The sequence below is a fragment of the Hyperoodon ampullatus genome, assembly GCF_949752795.1.
Source record: "Hyperoodon ampullatus genome assembly, chromosome: 10".
Taxonomy (NCBI): Eukaryota; Metazoa; Chordata; class Mammalia; order Artiodactyla; family Ziphiidae; genus Hyperoodon; species Hyperoodon ampullatus.
In genome coordinates, this window is record NC_136923.1 from 47,391,099 (window position 1) to 47,418,464 (window position 27,366).

The following is a 27,366-nucleotide window of genomic DNA, read 5'->3' on the forward strand; positions in this document are numbered from 1 at the left end:
TGCACAGCAATGAAGACCCAACCCAGCCAAATACAAATAAATAAAATTAATAAATTTAAAAAATAACACAGAGCTTCAACTGCCTACTATTAACGTGAGAAAAGCAGTGCTTGCCTCACCTTCCTTCATAAACGTATTATCGGATATCATGAAATACCAAAAAGGTAAGATGTAAGATTTTGTCACCTTGCCAGCATACAGTTCTTAGATGAATTAAAAGAGCTTTGAGAAGGGCATATTGTCTGTATTACTGTGTACCATTCACTGAGCCTGAGGAAAGGGGGAGGAACTGGTCTGGAGAAGACTGCGAGCTTGGCTCTGGTCACTTTAGGGGACGATGCTGTCTGCCCAAACGATTCAGAGAAAAATAAGAGCTGAGAGCAGGTAGAGAAGAGGGATGTAGAGATGACAATATGGAGAAGAATTCTTTCAAGAAATTGGCAGGGGCAGCAAAGAGACAGGACAAAAATAGCAGAGGACGTGAGAGGTTTGCTTGGTTTGAAACAGGAAGGGGAGAACGGGGAAGCAGGCAACACGGGAGCTCCAGGTGGGCCTGGGGCAATGAGAGAGGGGACGGAATAAAGAACTCGGGGGAAAGAATGGTGGTTTAGTTTCTGTGAGAAAATGAAGGGAAAAAATAAATATGGCCCAAAATACTACCCCCCAGAACAAGCGAGGAAAGGATTCTGACACCATGTGAATTAGACTGACTTGTAACCCACAGTAAGCCAGCACTCGACCAACGCAGACAAGGCGGCTGCACATTGTGCCCAAGTGCTATTTTCTTTAACTCTTAACTGCCCGTGTGTGTGTTTCTCTGATACTTCATGTATAAACATAAAAAGTGCTGCTGGTCAAGATATGCTGTAAGTTTATACTCTGAATCTTCTTCTCCCCCAAACACAGCAATAATAGAAAACGCTAGTACACATGTTTATTTTAATCAAAAGAATATCATCACTCAAAAACAAAAAAATCAGCTGCCCAAGCGAGAAATGGAACAAAGTGCAAGATAGTAATCAGAAGCCTGGCCAGGCTTCCGTCCACAGGCTGGCCACGGTGGCCAGGATCTGAATCCTTCAGGCAGGAGAACCAAAGGCACACCACTCTTCTAGCGTGTAACTGGAGGCAGGCTGTTTGAGCAAAACCACGGGTGAGAACAGTGGTCCCCTATCCTTGAAGGGGCCTGAAAAAAGCCACAGCTGCTGCCCTGGAACTACAGCTTGGGTCAACAGCATGCTACCTGCTGGCTCTGCAGAATCTCCACCATCACCACAAGATGGGATGCGAGCTCTGGGCTACAAACTCCTGGTTCTGGACTAGGGGGTGGGGCAGGGGGGACTGCAAAAATAAGACAGAGAAGCGAGCAGGGAGAGAGAGAGAGAGAGAATAAACTCCTGCTCAAGATAAACATACAAACTAGAATTCTTAGGCAAACAAGAAAAACTATGAAAGTCAGCCAAGAAATTCAGTAATCAGGAGACTCATTCATTCGTGATGAAAACCAAGACTATGAAAGTTTAACAATAATGGACCCTCACTAAAGGATCTATTTCACTAAGAAGAATATCACACCCAGAAGGAAGGGGCAGGATATAAGAAACAATGACCTAAAGCAAATATGACCCCAACACCTGACCCCCTCAAAAGAGATATACTGAATGTAGTCAGAGCTCAGTAAACATTTACTGAATACATGTTTGGGTTTAAGAACCTCCAATGACCTACTTGGAGTTGCTAAAAATAAGTCAGAAATTCTGTCTTAAAAGAACTATTTTATATTTACTACAGCACTAAGTAATTTAAACTATATTATAAATTAATCTTCAGATTGGCATTCCATTTTTAACGATGGGCTTCCATTTTTTCTTTGAGTTTAGAGTGTTCAGAGCAAACAATGGCTCCACGGCCGTCTCACCTCTCCCTTGTCTATGAAACATTCCCACCACCCTCAGCAGAACAGTCTGAAAATTCACTGGACTCATCCTTTGGATGTTAGACATAACTTCCGGTTCAAGGTAGCAGCATTTTGATACACAGTTCCATCTTTTTAACTTTAAAGTAGTTCATGGTAAGGAAACTGGCTGGAAAGCACTTACAAAATAGTCACACCTGAGACAATGAGTGGTTACTTATTTGTTGTATACAGTCTGGACATGACTGCTATTCACTTTCAATCAATGTTTAATTCAGCAATATTCAAACTTACCAAGTAAGTTCCCATTTCCTTTTCCAGAACGACCTGTTCATATAATGTAGCATCGATGTCTGCTTTTAAAGCCTGCACCTTCTTCTTTACCTTCACATGCTGCTTCTTTTGGAGCCAGTAAGGAAGAAGAGATTCTACAATTTGGTTAAAGATCTGGGAGGTAATCAGGAGAGTAGCCAAGCTCTAAAGAGAAGCACATAAATGATATTTGGCAATGTGGCTTAACAAAACCAAAGCATGTGTATAATTATGCAGTAAAAAAAAAAGAATCTTCAACAAATAGTATACTATTATGTTATAAAAACTAGTATTGGAAAAGCTAGGTGTTAGAATGATGTTTCTAATTTATTGTTTTTTTCACAGGAAAGACAGACTAAAATACAAAAAGATTATAATACAAATAAGATTATTATAAAAAACTTGTTATGAGTCAGTAGGAGAACAAATTAACTTGAAATTTTGTTTTTTATTATCTCATCCTGGCTGCAACTTGTGAGTCTAAATGATGTCACCAACTTTGAAAAAAGTTTAGCCACAACTTATTATTATAAAATTAATATATCCTCCCTCACTGTAGAAAAACTTAAAAGACAGAAAAAAAGTCACCCTTAATTCCACAACCATGTCAGAACCACTAACATTCTAAATATATTTTTTAATTAATTAATTTATTTTTTGGCTGCACTGGGTCTTTGTTGTTGTGCGCAGGCTTTCTCTAGTTCAGGCGAGTGGGGGGCTACTCTTCGTTGCAGTGCATGGGCTTCTGGCTGCAGTGGCTTCTCTTGCTGCGGAGCACAGGCTCTAGGCGCGCGGGCTTCAGTAGTTGTGGCTCGCAGGCTCTAGAGCGCAGGCTCAGTAGTTGTGGTGCACGGGCTTAGTTGCTCCGCGGCATGTGGGATCTTCCCGGACCAGGGATCGAACCCGTGTCCCCTGCATTGGCAGGCGGATTCCTGACCACTGCACCACCAGGGAAGTCCCCTAAATATTTCTTTATAATCATATGTAAAAATAAAAGTAGAATCATCCTATATATAAACAGCTTTGTAGATTTCTTTTCTCACTTACTATATTGTGAGCACTTTCCCATGTCATGAATAATTCTTTTTTACTTAGCTCATGCACTATTGTTGAATGTAAGTATTATTCCCAACCCCGACTATTATAAATGCTGCCCCTTACCTACGTACATGAATCTTCGCCCCACCTCTGATGATTTACTAGGGATGGATTAACGTTCTTGGCAAAGTTGCCCAAGTAGTTTCCAGAGGTACTGTGTCAATTTCCACTTTCCCCAGATAGGTATCAGCGTTTCCATCACAAACCACCTTAGCTGATATTAAAATTCTATGTTTTTTTTTTCTTGTTTTTTTTTTTTTTTTTTGCAGTACGCGGGCCTCTCACTACTGTGGCCTCTCCCGTTGCGGAGCACAGGCTCCGGACGTGCAGGCCCAGCGGCCATGGCCCATGGGCCCAGCCGCTCCGCGGCATGTGGGATCCCCCCGGACCGGGGCACGAACCCGTGTCCCCTGCATTGGCAGGCGGACTCTCAACCACTGTACCACCAGGGAAGCCCTAAAATTCTATGTTTTAAAGAGACTTCCCCCATCCCCCGTCCCCTGTTAAATAAAGGAGACTCTCTAAAGTATAAGAAATGAGGAGTCATACCCCACTAATACAATAATGGTGGGATTGGAAAAGGTAGGTACATCTAACCTATCGATTTCAAATGTAGTATTTTCAAAAATAATTTTTTAAATACTAAGAACACAATACTTAATTTTACTTTTATGCAAGCTCTTAGAACCGTAACTACAAAATCTTTTAACTTTCTCTGTTATACAAATTTTTTAATTCCTTGAAAAATGATCCCAAGCTCTCATATAAAGATTAAGAAGCCTAGGCTTTGAGATTCTGCTCACTAACAATCACAGTATATTAAAACCAGGAAGGAAGAGCCCTTACTGGTAGTTGGCTCAAGTATTAAAAAGAGAAATTAGAAAGCAATAATTTATTATTCACTATTATCATGTGATCCAGAAATGGTAACACAACAAAATATGTCATCTTTCTTAAACATTTCAGAAACGATACAGCAGTGCATAGGATCTGCTGGTCTCTAAAGTTTAACAACTTATTAATTTAAAAATGAAATGTGTGGGAGTTCCCTGGTTGCACAGTGGTTAAGAATCGCCTAACAATGCAGGGGACACGGATCGCATTTGACCCCATCTCCCCTGGGCTGGGAAGATCCCACATGCCGTGGAGCAACTAAGCCCGTGCACCACAACTACTGAGCCTGCGCTCTAGAGCCAGAGAGACACAACTACTGAGCCCGTGCGCCACAACTACTGAAACCCACGCAGTCTAGGGTCCGAGTGTCGCAACTACTGAGCCCACGTGCTGCAACTACTGAAGCCTGCACGCCTAGAGCCTGTGCTCTGCAACGAGAGGCCACCACAATGAGAAGCCCACGTGCTGCTACGAAGAGTAGCCTCCACTTACCACAACTAGAGAAAGTCCGCACACAGCAATGAAGACCCAATGCAGCCAAAAATAATAAAATTAAATTAAATTTAAAAAATAAAAGAAATGTGAAAGAACTATTTAAGGTTATACCATTACCTGAGACACACACAGAAGTTCAATTAATGAATACATTTTGCTGTTAAAATTGCTTTTACAAACTTTGATATGAACTCTATATTTGATTTTGTGCTCTACATGATTTATTTTGCAAGTTGGTTAGCTTCAACAAATTTCTTTCCAGTTGAGCATAATACACGGTGCAATTGCTAATGGTTGTTTATTTAGAATTGGGCTTAGAAGTACAAAAAATTTAATAATTTTATTTATAAAGATAGTAATGGGAAGACAATTACATTACCTGAATATAGGAAACCACCTCTAAAACCTAAAAAATTGATACCTTTCTGTTTTTCACACTCACCTGACGCAAAAGCTTCATATCCCTCAGGACAAAGGCAATGTAGAAGAGTGAGGCAAAGCAATTTAAAAAGTTGAACTGCCAAAACAAAAAAAGATAGCAATATTTAATATTGCATCACAGTACTTCATCACAACTATAAAAATCGCATTTAAAAAACGTAACGAGGGACTTCCGGTCCAGACAAGGTGGCCTGGACGTGTTTCTCCTACTCCCCCTTGCTAAGCACATCTATGAACTCGAAATATCGCGAGAGGCAACCAAAGGAGAGCTCTGAAAGGTGCTAAGAGGAAGAAGATCAGGTTTGGGACCCCAGGGCTGAAGGAACAACACAGCACCAGCGCATCTTATGTCCCCACTACTTTCTTACAAAAGAGAGTCCAAGGCCCAGCATCTCCCACCCCCAACCTAGTAACCCAGGCAGCAGGGAGGCACATTCCTGCCCACCCCGCTCAGAATAGGAGTCCTGACAACAGGCAAGCCCAGCAGCACTAACAGGGAGACTGACGAGGACCCCCACTAACAATAAGCTGCGAGGGGATGTGCTCTCCTTCCCTTCCGCCCTGCCACTCCCCTGCCCCACGGAAAGATAGCGGGTGGGGTGGCCAGGCAGCACCAGAAAGGAGGGCCCTGCCCCAACAAGCAGTCCAGCCCTGGAAGTCTCTCTGTGCCAAGGGACCTGAGATCCCCCCTCCCCGCAGAGAGACACCTAGGTAGCCGAGGGGCACTAGCACGAGAGATCAGCCAGAACAACCAGCCTGGCCCGGGGGCAGCATCTTTGTCACCATGGGCCTGAGACTGCCCTGCCCAGACACATGGTTCAGGGCTAGGGGTGCAGGGAGTGGGGTGGAGATCCCACCACAACAGGTGCCCTTTCTTCAAGTAGTTCCCCTGCTCAAGAGCCTGCAATTGCCCCCAGGACTGATGGGTTTCCTTCCTGTCCCTCAGCCGCACGCTGGCTACTTCCTCCTGTGCAGCATCACTTTCCGAGACAAAAGACTGCTCTGTGCGCAGTATGAGCACTTCATTAGTGAGGGAAGGGTGAGTCACTGGAGAGAATGAGCAGTAACACAATGTGGCCACAGGGTAGGGGGAGGTAGGGGTAGGGATGGGGGTGCTGAGTTAGAGTAGAAGTTGAAAAGCAAAAGCTCGGAAGGCTGAGAAACGCTCTCCGCACAAGATTGAAAAGGAAGGGAGAGACCTAGCACACACAGTGGAGGATGAACAGACTCTAAGGGATGAGTCGCTTTACAAGACAGTCACCTGACATTGTATCTGGCACCATCAGAGAATAATCATGTCTTACAAATAACTAAATTCTTTAAGACAAATGGAGTGTTTTACCTCTAAGGGCAAAAGCTCCATATTGGGATCTTTTTGAATGAAGCTTTTAATGCATTACACATTCCCCTGCTTGTTTTCTCACACAGAGAACACAGAACGGAGCATCCTTGCTGACTCAGCACCAACATTTTGAATATAAATTATTTTACACGGCTAGAGTGAGGCCTTTGGAGCCTCTTTAGATATAGATGGCCGCTTGCCCCTTTTCTCATGTCCAAATTGCTGAAATTGTTGAATTCTCATTACCTATTTATGAGAGGTTTTCCATTTCCTTCCCGGCTCTTGCCTCTATAAATTTACCTACTTCCAGAAACCTAATCACCTTCCTAATGGGGTTTTTCATCTTTTAAGGATGGAAAAACGAGATAAATAAGCTTCTCAGAATGACTTCTACAGCTGGAACAAAGGCTCTTTCTAAGCGAGGGCCTGGGAGTAAAGTACATGGACTGGGTTAAATCCATTCCAGTGGATAGTTCAGAGGACTCCTTATGCACTCTTTCTTGATTCTCAGCTATGTTACAGTCAGCTGAGGTAATCTCCGGATAAACAGTGATTTCAGGCTGGTACCTCTTTGTTATTTCTAATAATGGTGGGAAGAGGCATAATGTGTGTGCTTTTACGCAAACAGCAAGCAGGTTACACAGTGCCTTCCCTCCATCCCTTTCCTCCTACTCTTCAAAACATGCTGGGAACCTCTTGGACTTTGGAAATTTCTTAGACAAAATTTTTAAAAAATAATAATTTAATGCTCCATCACTAAACAGAAGGTGGATAACTGGAAGGTTGTTGAATAATGAAACATTCAAACCCAAGTCACCAAAAGGAAAATAATAGAAACGTGTCTACAAAGTAGTTTTTTTAAATAATTGGAAATTGGCTATAATACTAATTTCTACATTTAAAGTCTTATACCATGTGCACATTTGTAATAATACTGTTGAACGCTTATGTAAACACACATTAATTGATCCTTGCCTACTTGGACAGTATATTAACTACCTGATACCTTATATCAGAATCAAGTCTTCATATTTATACTCCTAAATATTAAGTAGTTTGTGTTAGTTTCAAAAGTACAATGGACTTGTATATAAAAGATCTACTTACCACTAACACTTTCAGAATTAGGTGATTCTGGTAGGCAGATTCCAATCTGTGATTCTCTAAAATAATAAAAAGGAGAGGTAATGTCTCTCACGTAAGAAAGCAGAATGGGAGCATTGTCATGAAGTAAAGTGAGACTTGTGCTGAGGACAGAGATGTTCAAAAACAGAGCCTCAGTCAGTAAACGTGCCAGGCTACTGCTTACCACCAAGAACATCAAACAAAAAAGAAACTAAATTTAAGACACATTTTTCAAGATACTGCAATAGCACCGTGGTCCGAAATTATTTTTTAAATATTACTGCAATAAAGAAATGTTGTAAGTGTTGGCAAATGATCCCACAGATACCAGAAAAAGACCCTGTATCAGCGGTAATAGTAAAACTGAGAGCAATCTCTAAAGAGTAGGGCAATAAAGTTTATAAGGATTAACTTAAAAGGAAACTCAAATTTCCACCCTAAGAAAAGGAGACATTGTGCAGGTCCCAAGACAGCAGGGCAAAAGGACAAAAAAGGAAGATTCTGAACAGAAGTATCACCTTGCACAGAGAGGCAATGTTAGGCTGACCTGGATTTGAACCTCAACTCAGCCACTATCTCACCTTGGGCAAGTCACTTAACCTCCTGACACTCAGCCTCCTTGCCTACAAAACAGGGCTGACACCACCCTCCTCCCAGGGTCACCAACAGGATTAGAAATACTACCAAACCCCAGCATCAGCTCAAGGAAAGTACTCAATAAATGGTAGCTGTTGTTATATGACTAATAAAAAGAATTTAAAATACCTTTCTGGTCCATGAAGTTAAGGCCTAGACTTCTTCCTAGAGCTTAATATAACCTATTTATTTGTTTGAATGAATAAATTAATTAATGAGTGAATGGCCCATCAAGACCTTTTTAAAACTATAACCAAGTTCCTCTTTTACTACAGAGACAGACAAGAACACCTGCCTTCACTGAGTTCAATGGCAGGCCCCACACAACTACACAACTGGTTTTCAGATCCCAGACATAGTTCTTTCAGCCAGAGTATTGTGGAGATAATTCAACTGATTTTATCCTTAGCATAAAACACAAGATAGTATTAGGAGCACAGGTTGGACTAGCCTGGCTCTACCATTTGCTGTCTAAACTTTGTTAATTCTCAGTATCTTTAGCCATAAAACTGTGAAATAACTTCTATTTCATGGTGTCCTGAGCAGGTGAAAATGAGGAACAATGGATAAAGTGCTTAGCAGGGCACCTAGAACATGGTAACTAACAATAAATGAGCGCTGTGAGAACCGTGACCTGGAGATCATCAGAGCTCCCAGAGCCGATGACTTTTCCTTATGTCTCTAGAATGAGCCCAGAGCAACATCTATCTTCTTTGCAAGGTAGCAGTTACATGAATCCTATGATCGAAGCAATATTTCTTATAGGCAAATGAGACATAAATTCAAAGCACTGAGTCTTACCCCATGAAGTTAAAAACTCGGCAGCATATCGATAGAGGCGGTTCATGATCTCAATCACGATGGCATAGATGATGCTGGGCACATACAACAAGATACTGGTCCACTCGGACCCGCTGTTTTCATGTAGATCCAAGGCCCAGGCCTCCATGTCAAAGTAAATCATCATGACAAACAGAGAGAAATAGAGACAGAGGCACACAAACGGCAGGGAGACCAGGTAAATGCGCAACTGTCTCTTGTAGCTGGGGTACAGTGGTTCCTCCCTGCCGGTGACGGAATTGATACCCAGGACCCCGTGATATCCCGGCCGGGGCTCCTCAAACTGTCTCTTCATGACCAGGGTCCCCCACCTGTAGGTCATACTGGCACAGCCACGCTTCCACACTTCCAGGATCACTGTGGACCAGATCAGGTTGAATGAGGCGAAGACCACGTACTTGTCATAGTTTTCCCACACAAACAGGTAGTAAGGTAGCCCAAGGACCGCCACAGGGATTAAGGCAAAAGTGAAATATTCCAAAAATCCAAAGTAAAGAGCGATTGTTTCTCCAAAGTAGCCACGAATACTATCTACAACGAAAGGGAAAAAAGGACCTTAAGTCCCGACCGGCAAAGACTTGATTTTTTTAAAACATCGTTTCAAGTAAGCTTATTCACTTTTGTACTTAAGTGGGGATCATTTAAAACCCTTATTTCCCAAACGGTGTGTGATGGTAAATCCATCCTCCATGAAGTACAAAGACCTCGCTTGTCTCTATAGCAATAAGCCTGACACTTCCCCCAGCTCAGGGCTCAGGCCACAGCTGCTGGGGCTGCTTTGGGTCTGCTTCTCTTCACCTTCTCATCTGGTGGATGCCTTCTTCACAAGGAAAAACTCACCTCGGGATCATCCTCAGTCTCCAAGGCCCTAGTTCAAATTCAGCAGTGGCCAATGAACCAGCTTAATTTGGGGGTTTACTTTATGCTCCCCACTTTTCTCTCACTTTAATACTAGAGTTATAGAGGTTACTTTCAAAGAAGACTCCTCATCCATAGTATCCTGCCCCCCCTACTCAAAGCTGTAAACTTTCATCAATATGTCATGGCAAACTTTTCAATACACTGAAGAAAAATTATTCAAAAGCACAAAACAATGTTCTACACATTAACTTTTAGAATACATGGAATACATTTATCTATACTTTCATATAGATAAATGCACTGGGCAGAAGAAGGGCCAAGCAACATCAGCTAGCTAACCCAAAAGAGGTCATGAACACCGTGTCCTTTGCCGGCCTCATCTACATGGGTGACTGCCTAGACTGTAAAAGCATCTTGCACTGGGACCAAGGTGGGATGCAGGGGGTGAGGGAGGTGTAATAGTTAGAGTTAGTATTTCTTGGTTAATTACATGAAGTTAAAACATTGTGGTTTTTTTTTTTTTTTAAGATAATGTGTCAGATCAGTCTATGTGGATGGTTTACAGTAAACAGGGATACTATTTTCCCCTATCCTTAATTCTTCTACTAACTCAGGAGCATGTTCAAACAGTGGGTATGATGAGGTAACCTCAAATCAGAATCAGGTTAAAAGATTAAAAAAAAAAAAAAAGCCACTCATGGCCCTGGGCTCCACATCAGACCACCTCTCTCTCTCTTTTTTTTTTTTTTTTTGTGGTACGCGGGCCTCTCACTGTTGTGGCCTCTCCCATTGTGAAGCACAGGCTCCTGACGCGCAAGCTCAGTGGCCATGGCTCACGGGCCCAGCCGCTCTGCGGCATGTGGGGTCTTCCCGGACCAGGGCACGAACCCGTGTCCCCTGCATCGGCAGGCGGACTCTCAACCACTGCGCCACCAGGGAAGCCCACACCTCTCTCTTTTGATCTCAGGGGGAAGTTCAAAATTTTACTGAGCCCCAGCTACTATCTTCAGTCCCAGCACTCCCAGAGGCCTCTAAACCACTATCACACCCATGCTCAGCCTTCACCATCAACTCACTTTTTCCCCCTCACTTTCTAAGAAGTAGCTCCTGGATACAGTCACTCACAAGACCTAGAGGCAATATTTAAATGTATTGCCACCTAAATGCTAAACAAGGTGAAAAAATGTCCTAAGTGTAACATAAAATGACTATTACATCACCTGGAACTATCAAAAACAAACATTTTTCCTTTCAAAGAATACAAGAAAAAATTCAAAATGCAATTAAAATGCAATTTCAAAATTTGACCTTAAAAATGATTTATGTTCACTGTTACAATATTATAATAATTGTTTTCAGAAATGGCAATTAGAAAGAAAATTTGAGAGGAATTCCTTTAAACAAAGTGAAAAAGGCAATGTCCTTTAAAGAAAAACTGATGGTAATGTTTACGGTGAAAACTACCATCTTAAATATAATCCTTATGCTTAAAAGACATAACTGAACCAAAAAAACTTGAACATCCATATTGACAGAAGTTTACACAGAGTAAAGTTCAACACACACCAAATAAATTAATGGTTATTCTTCTAAGTGTCTTCAGAGAAAATGCACAGTTCCAGTAATGCACACCAAGATCCTTATAAACTACCTCAAAAGATGTTTAGGCCTGCTAGTCTGCCACTAAGAATGAACGCAGCTTGGCCCACTGATTAGCTCTAAAGAAACAGAAATTTTCAAACACAAAATATTCACAGTCAAACTAGATTCTTATAAAGTATGTTCTACAACAAATCTGACACGTACTCATGAAGGCCACTCTGGATTGCCTGTATCGTTGGTGAAATTTAATAACAGCCTGTAATTCAGTTCATCTAAAATGGTATCAGAAATAAAATAAACAAATAGGTCATGTAACCCCTCTATCCCCCTCACCAATTTTTTGCCCACATGCAGCTGGTGAGCCCTGCCCAGCACAGCATTAAGTATCTACCCAAGAGGGATACCACCACTGCTGCATCTTCCCCTTCTCTACGAGAGCAGGTGCTGACACATACCTATGGGCTGATACTTTAAGGTAAACCGAGTATACCAGGTGTCCTCCAGCTTCTTCAGGGCTTCGTTGTCATGCAGTGGAAACACCTGAATCACGATGCCAGATGTGAGCAGCCTCCTCACTGCGGAAGGAACAGGCGAGACGGGTTTGAGATTGTTCATGATATGCTTCATCAAATGCTACCCAAACTCTCCAGGAAGAGAGAAGGTCTACACGGAGATCAACGCTATCCTGCCTGCTCCCAAGGTGTGTATTCTTCTGTTCTTCAGAATGTAAATATCTTTACTATTTCCTTTGGCTATGAAAGCAATACAAGTCGATGTAAAATTTTAAACCTTACAGAAAGGCACAGGTTAGAATTTAGAGAGGCCCTTGTTATTCTCTCCCTTCCACAAAAACATAACCACTGTAAATAGCAATTTAGTGTATAAGCAGACTTCAAAATATACATCCATAAGTATTTATTTTAGGAACAAAAGGGGTCATTCTCTACACAGCACTCTGTAATCTTCTCATGTAGTAGTAGTATATGATGAATATTTTTCAATGACAATATAAATAGAACATGAATGACATTTTTCACGGCATCATAATATTCCCTTGAATGAAGTGCTATGATTTAACTAATCCTCTATTGAAAAATACTTGTTTCCTTTTTTCACTATTATAAATAATGTTAAAATTCTTATACATATAACTTTCCCCACCTGTCAACTATTTCCTTGGTACATACACTTAGAAGTAGAATTGCTAGCTCCAAGAGCAGAGCATATGTATCTTAAGCTTGGACACATATTACAAAACAGCCTCTAGAAAAAAATTTACCAATCTGTCCTCTCATTACAGTGAAGGTAAGAGAAAGTTCAGTTCCTTTCATTGTTACTGGTCCTGAGTACTTTCAAAATCATTTTTACCTTTTCTAATCTGCTAACAAAGGCTTACATTCACAAACAGCAAATATCAAAATAAAAAAAGACTTCCAGCTTTAGGCAATTGTTTGGTATGATTTTAACACTTGTGCACATACCTGGGAGTTGAGACAGGCTGGGACCTGGGACCCTTTATAGGAGTGTTTGCACCTGGACAAATGTCTCCTCCAGCAACAGAATACGAAGAAATTATAAGGGACTAAAAACTACCTTATGCAGGCCAAGCGCCGTTGGGGCAAATTATGAAAAATAAGATTCAAAAAGGCCACAGGGCTTCACAGGGCTTCCCTGGTGGTGCCGTGGTTGGGAGTCCGCCTGCTGATGCAGGGGACACGGGTTCATGCCCCAGTCCAGGAGGATCCCACATGCCACGGAGCAGCTGGGCCCGTGAGCCATGGCCGCTGGGCCTGCGTGTCCAGAGCCTGTGCTCCGCAATGGGAGAGGCCACAACAGTGAGAGGCCCGTGTACTGCAAAAAAAAAAAAAAGGCCACAAACCAACTGCCACTTCTGAGGAGTTGGGAGCAAAAGCAGAGTACTGCACATGCCCTCTGCACACAGCACCACCAAGCGGCTGGGCAGACAACCTAAGCCACGCCTCCAGCCTGACCCACCAATCCGCCCCCAGCCTCACCCTATTTAAGGGACCACCTTGTACCTCCCCCCACCCCCACCCCCCGGAACAAGCAAGGGCACCTGTTACTTGTTTTAGTTCCCTTGTGCTGCAGCATGAGTCCCAATAAAGCCTTCCCTGAATTTCATCTGGCTTCCTCACAATTTCTATTGATTGAAGAGTCCAAGAACTCAGGTTGGTTACAGAGAGACAAACAAACTTAACCAAAGACAATATCCCCTAACAATAATAAATGAAAACGGGGCATTCTCTCATCCATAATTATTCAGAATGACTCACTGGGTACACAGGTCTTCAGGTCTTTAAGAGGAAATGTGTTCAGTTCCTGGAGAACTCAAATGCATGCCCTGCGCCATATTGGGGGAGATGGAGCACTTTCCACGCAAGTTCCTAGCAGCTGTTTTAATCAGCTCATCTCTTCTGAGGGCTGCCTTCCTTATCTCCTATCTACCTTGTTCCCAAAGACAAGTGATGAGTATATCAGGCAGTAGGGCCTTCAATGAGGATGGCAAATAAATATCTGCAGCGTAGAAGAGAAACATGATTTAAGTATTTGATGTACAAATACTGCATATAACAAAGAGAGATGGTATTCTCAGGACAGATGCCCTACTATAAAATCTTCAGAGCAATTTAAAAGAAAACCTAACTTCTTAGAAATGAAAAAAGGATAATAAAGAGGAGGTATCTGATACTAACAGTAGGAAAAATTATCAATATTATCACTAGGGGATATTGTCTTCCATTAAATGTGTTCGTCTCTCTCAGATATGTGCACAGGTGTTAAAATCATACCAAACGACTGCTGAAAGCAGGACGTTTTTTCTGATTTTGATATTTGCTGTTTGTGAATGTAGGCCTTTCTTATCAGATTAGAAAAGATAAAACTGATTTTGAAAATACTCGGGAAAAAGTATGGATCTCAAAAAAAAAGGATTCTTAATAGATGGTTCTTCTTACAACTATATCTCATGCATAAGTTATACAGAGGAAAAAAGTCTTAAAAATCTAGGGTTGTGATAAAATCCCCCTTCTCAATAACTGAAAAAGGTATATACTCAGAATATCAACAACTAGGGTAAAAAGGTGTATGGTTTAAGTTATATCAGCCTCTGGTGCTGTCAAGTCCATTTTTAATATATTTTTTAACATCTTTATTGGAGTATAATTGCTTTACAATGTTGTGTTAGTTTCTGCTGTATAACAAAGTGAATCAGCTATACGCATACATATATCCCCATATCCCCTCCCTCTTGCATCTCCCTCCCACCCTCTCTATCCCACCCCTCTAGGTAGACACAAAGCACCAAGCTGATCTCCCTGTGCTATGCAGCTGCTTCCCACTGGCTATTTTACGTTTGGTAGTGTATATATGTCCACGCCACTCTCTCACTTCGTCCCAGCTTACCCTTGCCCCTCCCTGTGTCCTCAAGTCCATTCTCTACATCTGTGTCTTTATTCCTGTCCTGCCCCTAGGTTCATCAGAACCATTTTTTTTTTAGATTCCATATATGTGTTAGCATATGGTATTTGTTTTCCTCTTTCTGACTTATTTCACTCTGTATGACAGACTCTAGGTCCAGCCACCTCACTACAAATAACTTAATTTCGTTTTTTTTTATGGCTGAATAATATTCCATTGTACATATGTGCCACATCTTCTTTATCCATTCATTTGTCAATGGACACTTAGGTTGCTTCTGTGTCCTGGCTATTGTAAATAGTGCTGCAATGAACATTGTGGTACATGACTTATTCTAAAGTGTTTCAGTGGGGTTTTTTTGTAGCTAACATGAGTGAAAGTCAATCACCCACACCGGTTCTGATTCTTAGCTCTTATTTAGGGATGCAGAGCTGTACCTTATTCTTTCTTCTATTACTATCCTTTTCAACTACTGTATAAAGTTTCTGAACTTTGAACTGACTTATAACATCTAAATTATTATTTTACTATTTCTAAGCTCTTTTTAAAGAAATGACTCCATTCTGCTATAGAAAACTCTCCAGACAAGCATAAAAAGCCACTTGTATACCTCTAAACATAAGGCTGCAAACTGAGGGACTCAGAAAGAATATAAAACCACAAGTCCTAAATTACTGGGCTTCTCTTCACCATCAATGCCAAAAGCATGGTTCTGGTTTCAGCTTCTAAAAATAGAGGACTGTTTTTTTTTTTCCAATCTGTCGACTTTCGCATGTCAGTGAAGCATGTAATTAACCTGAGCCTTACCTTCAAAGGAAAATATGATGCTGTGCAGGTCTATTTAAAGAAAGGAACAATTCAAACCAAGATTCCTTCCTTTAAGAATGCTGAATGATCTGCTGTCAAGAACTAGGGTTATAACTATTACAGCCATTTAATAATTAGCAAAACTAACCAAAATCTAATTTAAGGGAGAGTAGCCTGGCTGTGAGTAGGACCCTCTAAATTAAATAATGCAATAACAATACTAACACAGTCTGTTTAACATGACGTAAAAGTAAAAGCACAAATCCCCCCCACAACTCCTTCCGGCGTTTCTGTGCAGCAGGGAGGGGCGGGTCATGCTGCCTCCAATCCAGCAGAGGGGTGATCAGCACCGACTGGGAGTGGAGGCCACACAGTGAAGACAGAGTCCCTCTGGCCCTGCAGCCGCTGCTGTGCCCAGCACCCCGCCCAGGGCCCGCCTGCATCTAGCTCTCAGCTGTGAACAGACCAATCTTGTCTTAAAGAGGAAAAAACTGCTTCTCAGGGATACCTGTGTTTTCAAAATACATTTTCATATTCCTGCATTGTTTTCATCCCTGCTTAACGTACGTGGCAAAACACAGTGTGTGTGGAGATACACAGATATAGATATATGGTGCTGTACCCAGCACTAGACACATACACACACACAAACATCAATGGTTTCACTGTCTTATACACAAGCCTGTTACATGATATTTACTTGACATCCACTCTATTATTCTCATAAGGTCAATAAATACTTTTAGAAGACAGATTATATCTGATCACTCTAAAAATCTAACCATTTGTATATAGAAGATATTCAGAAGTAGTTGCTGTAATGTTCTAAAAGAGTAACAATATAATATTAAAGACCTACCATGATATTGCCATATCCCATCAATCAAAACATCAGAATCATCTGACAGACACTTTGAGACAGAGCTTTTACCTAAGCTAAATAATATCCCTTAGGATAAATTTAATACATAAGAAATTCTCTGCTCCATCAACTCCTCTTTCTAAAGAAAATCTTTAGTTAGGTTATTTGCATGACTATTAACTATTAGGAATCAACAGGCAAAGGCAGTCTGAGGTTATGAAGAGATCATAGTTCACACAGAAAACTGGAAAGGAGATGCCCCTCAAGATGACCGCTGATGACTAAGACACACGTATAACCAGTTCCTAGTTCTCCACGTGTTTGCTATTTGATGGGAGAGCGGAGCCCTGAAGTGCGGAGCTCACAGCACTGTCAACTGCCCCTAGCTCGTGTTTACAACCACGCAAGCTGCTCTCTACTTAATGAAAGCTTTCCATCAAAACACAACATTATGACCAATAAAATTATAATCATTGCGTGTAAAATTAACTTAAACCTAAGATAAAGGAGAGTGTCTCTCATGAAAGCCCTGGCCAGCTCCAATTCTATGGATTAACTTCATGAAAATCTAGGATTTTAAATTACTCTAAGTTTCATTCATTTGAAAATTTGCACTCTGAAAATAGTTCACACTTTATGCGTATACCATTCCTTCTTCAACCAAATATTATGATCACACTTTCAAAGACACAGAGGAAGAGAATAATGCAGAATTTCAAAATCCAGGCTTCTACAACTTTAATTTGATTCTTATCTCAGATGGCATACAAAATTTCAAACGATCCCGATGGAGATGATTTTATTGTTTTCATATTTATTGCAAAAAAGAAAGAGAGAAGAAGGAAGGGAGGGAGGAGGGATCCTTGATTACAAAAGCCTCATCCTGCCCACAAGAAAGTTATTTCTATTACGGCTTCAGGACGCCAGACTGGCTACCTACACACCCAAGAGAAATCCATTTACATATTTTCAGCGAGGTTTTCGTTCAGTGAAAATGTCTTTGAAGCAACTGGGAGCACTTGGGAAACTGCTGCTCCTGAGTCCCGTCTGATGAAAGCGTACACTCACTCTTTAACAGGTGGAAGCAGTGATTTCCACGTGATGGTCTGATTAATGTGATAAATAAGAAGAAAGGAGATGCTCACATTAACAACTAGGACAGTGCCTTAGCTGGCTTAGCCTTTTAACTGATACAGGGCCCAGCTGTGTCTGAAAACATGCCCTCCCACTAAGAGATTAAAAAAAGATTTGAAATTTTGGAATGGCACCAAACAATGGCCTAAAACAGAATGCATAACTCCTGGTAACAAATGGTGGCAGAAAGACACCCCTACCCTGTTCTTGTTCATGACGCCAAATTAAAAACAACAAAGTAAACAAGAAGCAGAAAAGGAAACCCTACCTTTGATGAAAGCAGAACAAAAGAAAACAAAACAAACTATAAACTGAAATCACAAACTTTGAAAAGTGGCCTTAAAAGTCAGCCCAGGGTAAGCTAAGAGCACCCATGCCCCTGCAAACCAGGGCCAGCAGGCAGAGGGCAGGGTTCTCCTGGACACTGAGGGGTGGGAAACCACTGTCCCCTTGCCCAGAATGAAGGCAAAGGGGACGCCTGGCAGACCCCTGAAGTGTGTCTGCTCCCTGCCGGACACCACAGCCAGACAAGAGACACGAGGCTGGAGGAAGGAAAGCGTGGGTCTGCCGTCTTGGGAAAAGAGCTGCCTGCTGGAACCCAGGGATGGAGGTGAGCAGCTCAGGAGCTGTGGGTCTTTGTTGGCTAAAGACAGACCTAAAGGCCAAACCCAGCAAAAACTCCTGATAAGAAACAGGGCTCCATGGAGGCTCTAAGACAACTCAAGGAGAGCACACTGCCAGGCAAAATCCAACCTCCTGACCACCACAGTTCCCGACTGGAGGCCCCCAACATCCCCCTCCCCAAAACACACAACTCCTCCCAAAATAGCTGGTCTGAAAAAAATAGGGACTCATTAAAAAATAAGTAAACACCACAAAGAAACTGGCATAGAACTATGCAAGAATACAAGGAAAAAAAGGAAGACCATTAAAAAAAAGGCAGAGAAGAAACATAGCAAAAAAATTACAGCATAAAGCAATGAAAAATTATGGAATTCTTCAAGGAATTAAAGAAATTAAAGCAAGCCACATCTCTGAAATTAAAACTAGAGGAAGACCTACCAGAGCTGGAGGTAGAAGCTTAGAAAAGCAAAGTAAGAGAAAAATAAAACTACTAGAGATACAAAGTCAATAAAAGCTACTGAAAAAGGAAAAATTGAAAAAATAAAGCCAGAAAATGGTGAAGAAGACTAAGAAAATTACATAAAAACTTTAAAATATTTCAGAGAATATGTAAGATTCACATATATATAATTGGCATACCTAAAGACAAGAAGAGAGAAAACACAGCCAAAGAAATCTTCAAAGGTAACTGAAGAAAATGTTTCTGAAATCATGGTAATCTTTAATCCACAAATTGAAAGAACATATGTCCAAAAAAAACCTGCTACAGAATAATTAATATCAAGACATATGCAGATAACTGGAATGCAGACAAACAGGAATGATGAGTACCTGCACTCAGGTTTCCAGACACCTCCTAAAAGCCATACAGGTCAACAAGAAAAGCAAGCAAAAGCATCCATAATACATGTCTACAGTATAACTCAGAGACAGGGGAGACTACAAAATGCAGTTTACATATAAGTCAGGCAGTAAAGAACTAACACACTCTTAGTTCCCTAGTGTATGTGGGACATTTTCCAAGACAGACCGTATGTTAGGTCATAAATTAAGCCTCACAGATTTAAAAAGACATAAATCATAAAAAGTATCCTCTGACCACAACGGGATGAAGTTAGAAATCAATAACAGAAGGAAAACTGGGGCATTCACAAATGTGTGGAAATTAAACAACACATTCTTTATTTATTTATTTATTTTTTTTTGCGGTACGCGGGCCTCTTACTGTTGTGGCGTCTCCTGTTGTGGAGCACACGCTCCAGACACGCAGGCTCAGCGGCCATGGCTCATGGGCCTAGCCGCTCTGCGGCATGTGGGATCTTCTTGGACCGGGGCACGAACCCGTGTCCCCTGCATCGGCAGGCGGATTCTCAACCACTGCGCCACCAGGGAAGCCCAAACAACACATTCTTAAACAACCAGCGGGTCAAGGAAGAAACCACAGGGGAAATTAGAAAATACTTAGAAATGAATGAAAACAAAACACAGCATACCAAAACTTATGGGACACAGAGAAAGCATGGCTAAGGGGGGAATTTATAGCTATACATGCTTATATTTAAAAATGAGAAAGACCTCAAATAACAACCTAACTTTACTATTAAGGAACTAGAAAAAGAAGAGCCATCTAAACCCAAAGCTAGAAGGAAGAAAATAAAAAAGATTGGAGCAGATATAAACAAAATAGAGACAAGAAAGATAATAGAGAAAATTAAAACAAAAGTTGGTTCTTTGAAAACATCAACAAAATTGACAAATCTGGGGGCTTCCTTGGTGGCACACTGGTTAAGAATCCACCTGCCAATGCAGGGGACACGGGTTCAATCCCTGGCCCGGGAAGGTCCCACATGCTGTGGAGTAGCTGGGTCCGTGCGCCACAACTATTGAGCCTGCACTCTGGAGCCCGCGAGCCACAGCTTCTGAGCCCGCACACCACAACTGCTAAAGCCCACGTGCCTGGAGCCCAAGCTCTGCAGCAGGAGAGGCTGTGACAATGACAGGCCTGCGCACCACAGTGGGGAGTAGCCCCCGCTCGCCGCAACTAGAGAAAGCCCACGCACAGCAACAAAGACCAAACACAGCCAAAAAAAAAAAAAAGAAAAAAAAAAGGACAAATCTTTAACTAGATGAACTGAGAAAAAAAAACAGAAGACATAAATTACTATGATCAGAAATGAAAATGGGGACATTACTACTGATTCTAAAGAAATAAAAAGGATTGTAAGTGTGTACTATGAACACTTGTATACCAACAAACTGGATAGCCTAGATGAAATGGACAAATTCCTAGAAACACAAAACCTACCAAGACTAAATCAGGAAGGGAGAGAAAATGTGAATAGAACAGACCTATAAGTATTAAGGAGATTGAATCAGTAACTAAAAATCTCCTGAACCTGATACCTTCACTGGTGAATTTTACCAATGTTTAAAGGAAAACTAGTACCAATTCTTCTCAAACTTTCCCCAAAAATTTAAGAGGAAGGAACACTATTAACTCACTCTATGAAGCCAGCATTATCCTGATACAAAGTCAGACAAAAGCACTACAAGAAGGGAAAACTACAGACCAATATCCCTCATGAACACTGATGGAAAAATACTCAATGCTAGCAAACTCAATTCAGCAGCATGTTAAAAGAATTATACACCATGACAAGTGCGATTTATTTCTAGAATGCAAGGATAGTTCAACATACTAAAAACAATCTGTGTAATATACCACATTAACAGAATGAAGGGGGGAAAACCCACATGATCATTTCGATTGAGGCAGAAAAAGCATCTAACAAAATCCAACACTCTTTCATGATAAAAAACACTCAATAAATGAGGTATAGAGTGAAACTACCTCAACATAATAAAATCCATCTATGAAAAGCCCACAGCAAACATCATACTGAATGGTGGAAGAATGAAAGCTTTTCTCTGAGATCAGAAATAAGACAGAGATGCCCACTGTCATCTCTTCTATTCAACATACTATTGGAAGTTCTAGCCTGAGCAATTAGGCAAGAAAAAGAAACAAAAAGCATCCAAACTGTAAAGGAAGAAGTAAAATTATCCCTGTTCACAGATGATATCATCTTATATGTAGAAAACGCTAAAATTTCCACAGAAATACTGTCAAAGCTAATAAATGAAGTCATCAAAGTAGCAGGATACAAAGTCAACACAGAAAAATCAGTTGCATCTCTATACACTAACAATGAACTATCTGGAAAGGTAACTATGAAAAAAATTCCATTTCTAATAGCATTATAAAGCATAAAATACTTACGAATTAACTATGGAGGTAAAAGACTTGTGCAATAAAAACTATAAAGCAATACTCAAAGAAACTAAAGAAAACATAAAGAAATTGAAACACATTCACGGGACTTAATCTTGTTAAGATGTCAATACTATCCAAAGCAATCTACAGATTCAATGCAATCCCTATCAAAATCCCAATGATGTCTTTTGCAAAAATAGAAAAACCCATCCTAAAATTCATATGGAATTTCATGGAACCTCAAATAGCCAAAACAATCTCGAAAAAGAAACACAAAACTTCCTGATTTCAAAACTTAGGCGAGAAAGGACACTGACTGTTTAATGGGTAGAGTTTCAGTTTTACAAGATGGAAAGAGCTATGGAGATGGATGGTGATGATGTTGTAAAACTTTATGAATGTATTTAATACCACTGAACTGTACACTTAAAAATCATACATAGGGACTTCCCTGGTGGCGCAGTGGTTAAGAATCCGCCTGCCAATGCAGGGGACACGGGTTTGAGCCCTGGTCTGGGAAGATCCCACATGCCACGGAGCAACTAAGCCTGTGCATCACAACTACTGATCCTGCGCTCTAGAACCCATGAGCCACAACTACTGAGCCCGTGTGCTACAACTACTGAAGCCCACGTGCCTAGAGCCCATGCTCCGCAACAAGAGAAGGCACTGCAATGAAGAGTAGCCCCCCCACACCACAACTAGAGAAAGCCCGCATGCAGCAACGAAGACCTAACGCAGCCATAAATAAATAAATAAATTTTAAAAAATCATATATAACATGTTATATGTATTTCATCACAATAGAAAAAAAAAAGAGACTTAAGAGATATAATAACCAAACAAAATGGGTGATGTATGATTGGATCTTGGTTTCAACAAACCAGATCTAAAATATATTTGGTGACAAGTGAGAAAATTTGAATATGGACTGACTCTTGGGCATCCGTCCTCCTGGATGACACTGACTATTGGAAGGAAACCAGACTAGGGGACACAGAAACTTCTATGTTTAAAGAATATTTTAGGCAGCAAAAATGCTCTGGGCCTTGCCATTATCCGGGTTTGAGGCAAATCTGGAATTACACATTGTAGTAAATACTTTCAGTCTGCAAACTAGTATTTTCGTTCAAATGGAATTACACAAAATCAGAAAGTTACAAACTGCTAATTTGCATTCAGCTATTATGTCACACTGTGAATCTTCTTAAGCCTTTCTATGTTTATACATGTTCATACCCAGTGAGATGAGAGGAGATGGGAAGAGAGCTTCAGGAAAAGACCGTGTCTCTGTTTTTTATTCCTCCACAGATTTTCATTATACTACAAGGTTTGGGTATAAGGTAAGCTTTGCTAATTTTAACTGAGTAATGTGCAAATGTGTTCACGCTGAATTTTAAGCTTACTGAATGCTGTGAGACCTTGTAAATAAGAAGCAGAGAACCATAAAGAACAAATAAATTGATCTAAAAATGCAATACAATTAAGGTCTAAAGGAAAAAGATACAACTATGAAAAATAAGTTACTGTAAAGTTGCATAAGCTCTTCAGTAAGAGGGGAAAAAAGCCTCTGTAATTTGTTATTTATGTCTCCTAAGGAAAAATAATTGCATTAGAATGTATATTCATGAAGCCAGTTGATACAATGACTTACATAATGATTTTCCTGGGTACAACTTTGCCTGGGGGTAACCAGGGATCATTTTTTCATCTCTGGCTCTAAGACTTTCAAGTTCATGTTTGATAATGAATTGACGTTCTGCCATGGTGAGGAAATCATCATTATCATCTAAAATAAAACAAAGATTTACAGTTATTTTCTCAGTAATAGCCAAAATAAAATTAATAATATTCAAATAACCTGGGATTATGAAATAATGATATAGACAATAATAAACATGAGGAAGCAAAGTATAAAACTGGCAAATTAAATAGAACATAAAGCTCCTTAGATATTTTGTAAGAATAAAAATATTCTGTAATGCCTTCATATAATATATAATTCTTTAATGATTATACTAATCATTCTATAATATAGTACAAACATCCAAATGGCAGACACGTGCTTGATCTCATTTAATACCAATGAGCTGAAGGCAATACATTCTTTAATTCTGACAGTATTTTTAACTAGGGATGCAATTGAAGTTTGCCTGCATGGCAAATTCTCCCCCTTCAAACTCTCAAGCCCAGGCCATTCCCTTCTGCAGTTGAACATCCCTCCCATAAATGAGGGAGAAGAAAGTCTGATAAGAAAATAGTGTTGTTTCTTGACAGGTGAATCCTCTCAAATGAGGTGAATTTCACCTTGATCATTTATTTACTAATATAAAAAAATCCAGAGTGAGTGAGTCTGAAGAAGTCGAAATCACATCTTCTAACTCTGAAAGCCCTGAAACGGACCAGTCTGGTTCTGAAAGCAAACTCCCACACTGATAACATAGCCACCCTGGCTTTCTCAGTTCTTTCCAGAAACCATTCTCTTCTGGAACCCCCTTGGAAGCCAGAACAGAATCAGAATAGGAGATTATAGGACACTGGAATACTACTGTGTTTCTTATTTGTATCAATACAGTGAACATTCACCATTCTAAGAAGTAGAATAATATAAGTTACATGTGTCATCCTAGTTTATGTTCATCTATTCTAGGGGTTACAAAGTAAATCTGCAACCCCAAATCTAACCCCACCAGCTTTGATAAATAAAATTCTACTGGAACACAGCCTTACCCATTCACTTCTTATGGTTGAAGGCTGTTTTTGCTCTGCAATGGCAGTGTTGAATAATTGCGACAGATCATATTGTACACACAGCCTAAAATATTTACTATCAGGCCCTTTACTGAAAAAGTTTGCTGACCCCTGATCTATTCATCAAAAACTTCTTTTTGATAAATTGATTCTGGTAGAAGCAATCTTGGAACTCACCATCAAAACCTTTGAAGTTGTGTCGGGTTCCATACATGAAGGCTCTCATGGTGTTATCATTGCACTCTTTCACCAATCCCACTGCTTCTGCCCCCAGTAACAATCTAATCCTGGAGGCACCGACAAGATATAAGTTCTGATTTTCTAGTGTTTCTTTCTCATATTTATTTAACAACGGTCTAAACAACAGCTGAGCACCTTCAGAAACAAAAGATAAGCACAATCTTAGACAGAGATAAACATAAAAGTTTCAAAAATGAAAGCATTCTAAATAAATATTATGTTCCTAGTTTGGTAGAAGGCAAATAAATTATATTAACAATTTAAATCTATCTTCCAAATAAATAAGAAATATAAGTAAGCTGGGGATGGCAGTTCTTTATAGCTTTTTGAAATAAATGCCAAAATTGGAAAATGTAATAATAAGTGGCTTGCCAGTTACTCAAATTAGAATATGAGACAAGAATTGAATATTTATTAGCTCTCAGTAAAAATATGGAGCAAAAGAATATAGTTTAATATAAAAATAAAATACCAAAATTTAAGAAAATTAATTTGAAATAAAATATCCCAATAAAAATGCTGCAAATGTAACACAATTACATTGGACTACAACAGATTTTGTGAATGTTAAATACTAAATAATAAACAGCAAAATAATTTTTCAATGATTTTTCCCATAAATACATGCAGTTAGGTTTAAAGGTATTTTTCTTAAACAGATTCACAAAATGTTAAGAGTAGATATTGTGATTTGATACTGTATATGGAATTATTTCACTTAAAATATAGAGAAAAAGGAATTTTTTTCCTAATTTTTAATTTCTACCTACATCAAACTTTTTAAGGTACATTTATTTCTTTACTATTTATCCTCTCTAGAGGATTGACAGGAATTATAAACTACTAATCAAATGGTAACAGGATAATGAGCAGAATTTATATTTCACTTACCCAAAGGATTAACAGATTAACGTACTATGGCACTATTATTTAGGTAATTTACGACGGAGGTACTAAAGACTTTAATAAAAAATCAATAAAAGATATAAATAAAATACAATAAAAGATATATATATATATAAGATATATTCAAATTAAAGAAAACACAAATGTCTCTTAAATATAAAATCCTTAATGTCATTCATATTAAGATAAATGCAATGTGTGTGTGTAAGGAGAGAGAAAAAAACTTGTATGATTCTTCTCTTCCATGGATAGGGCATTAGCCTAGTGTTTTTGAGAAGCAGCATTTTGGAAATGCACACGGGTAAGAATTTTAACTCCATGTTCTCTGAAAGTGTGTCCTGCTAATTTGGCTGCTGTTAAGGGCTAGTGCTTTGGACTTCGGTTGTATTTTATATACGAATTGCAAACCTATCTGTAAGTTATCACATTGATTTGTATGTATGTTTTCTATTTTCCGTTCTGAAGTTCCACTCTTCTTAAATGCTACCTCAATAGTGTTTCCCAAAGCATATTTGATGACCCATACTAGATGCTGCATGGGAAAAGGGGATCTGTGATTAAATACCATCGAAAAATTGGGTTAAACAAAGTTGAACAGATTTCTTTATTGTGAAATTACTCAAAACGTATTTTATGTTTATTTGCATTTTAAGTCCCCAAGAGTAGGGCATTATGTGCAGTCTTTTTGACCTAAGAAATCTGTCCTTTGCTCCCGTAACAGAATTTCTTCAAGAGTCATCGTCCATGAGTCACCTCTTCAGAAATGTTGCTATAAAACAAAAGTCAGCTGAATAAATCATTTGGGTGCTCTGTTTAATTAAAAAACAAAAAACAAAAAAAACCCCAACACCAATATGCTACTTTTCACTTCTCACACTTGCAAAAGTCCAAAGTAGGGTTAAAAACTAGGTTGGTGGGTATGGCAGCCATGGAAGTGCTCTGCTCCACCCAGATCTCCCATCAAAAGAACCTGCTGTGAGGAGCAGAGTTGACTGCAGCCTCCTGCTGCCCCCCTTTGGCCACAGCACCCTCACACCTAGACCATGCTCCCCTCGCTGCTCCCAGCCACAGGCTGAACACGCAGGGGACACTGGAATGAGGCCATTTCTGCTCAACATGCGTTTCCTTTAAAGGGCAATGTTGGGCCTGGCTCATACGTTCTCAGAACCGTGCTGTAGTCGGAGGCTCTTCCTATCCAAGCCTCCTTCTTCCCTCTCTCCTTTCTGAAGTGTTAGACCTACACCAAAGTCTGAAGGCTCTCAATGTCTAAGCCTGCTCCTTCTCCCTTTATCTTTCTACAGATGTTCCCCTCAACAAACCTCCTGTGCATTAAATCCCATTTGGTGGGCTTCCCTGGTGGTGCAGTGGTTAAGAATCCACCTGCCAATGCAGGGAACGTGGGTTCAATCCCTGGTCCGGGAAGATACCACATGCCGCGGAGCAACTAAGCCCGTGCGCCACAACTACTGAGCCTGCGCTCTAGAGCCCTCGAGCCACAACTACTGAAGCCCATGTGCCTGGAGGCCGTGCTCCGCAACAAGAGAAGCCACCACAATGAGAAGCCCGCGCACGGCAACCAAGAGTAGCCCCCGCTCGCTGCAACTAGAGAAAGCCCACATGCAGCAACGAAAACCCAACACAGCCAAAAATAAATAAATAAAATTAAAAAAAAATTTTAATAAAATAAAATAATCCCGTTTGGCATCTCTTGCTTGGACGACGTAAACTGACACAGAGTGAGTGGGGAAAGGCACTCTGAGACATCGCTA

The 27,366-nt window shown here is 40.3% G+C and overlaps 1 protein-coding gene across 1 annotated transcript in view; it reads right to left on the reverse strand.

The window, feature by feature from the left end:
• The window catches only part of ANO10 (anoctamin 10), a 232,939-nt gene that overhangs the window by 192,374 nt on the left and 13,199 nt on the right, over positions 1-27,366 (reverse strand). The window contains exons 3-9 of the mRNA XM_079712308.1: positions 24,629-24,826; positions 23,355-23,489; positions 12,017-12,136; positions 9,060-9,629; positions 7,605-7,660; positions 5,157-5,231; positions 2,210-2,392 (exon numbers count right to left, since the gene is read on the reverse strand). Of these exons, the coding sequence (XP_079568434.1) occupies positions 2,210-2,392; positions 5,157-5,231; positions 7,605-7,660; positions 9,060-9,629; positions 12,017-12,136; positions 23,355-23,489; positions 24,629-24,826 (1,337 nt within the window). The remainder of the gene's footprint in view (positions 1-2,209; positions 2,393-5,156; positions 5,232-7,604; positions 7,661-9,059; positions 9,630-12,016; positions 12,137-23,354; positions 23,490-24,628; positions 24,827-27,366) is intronic.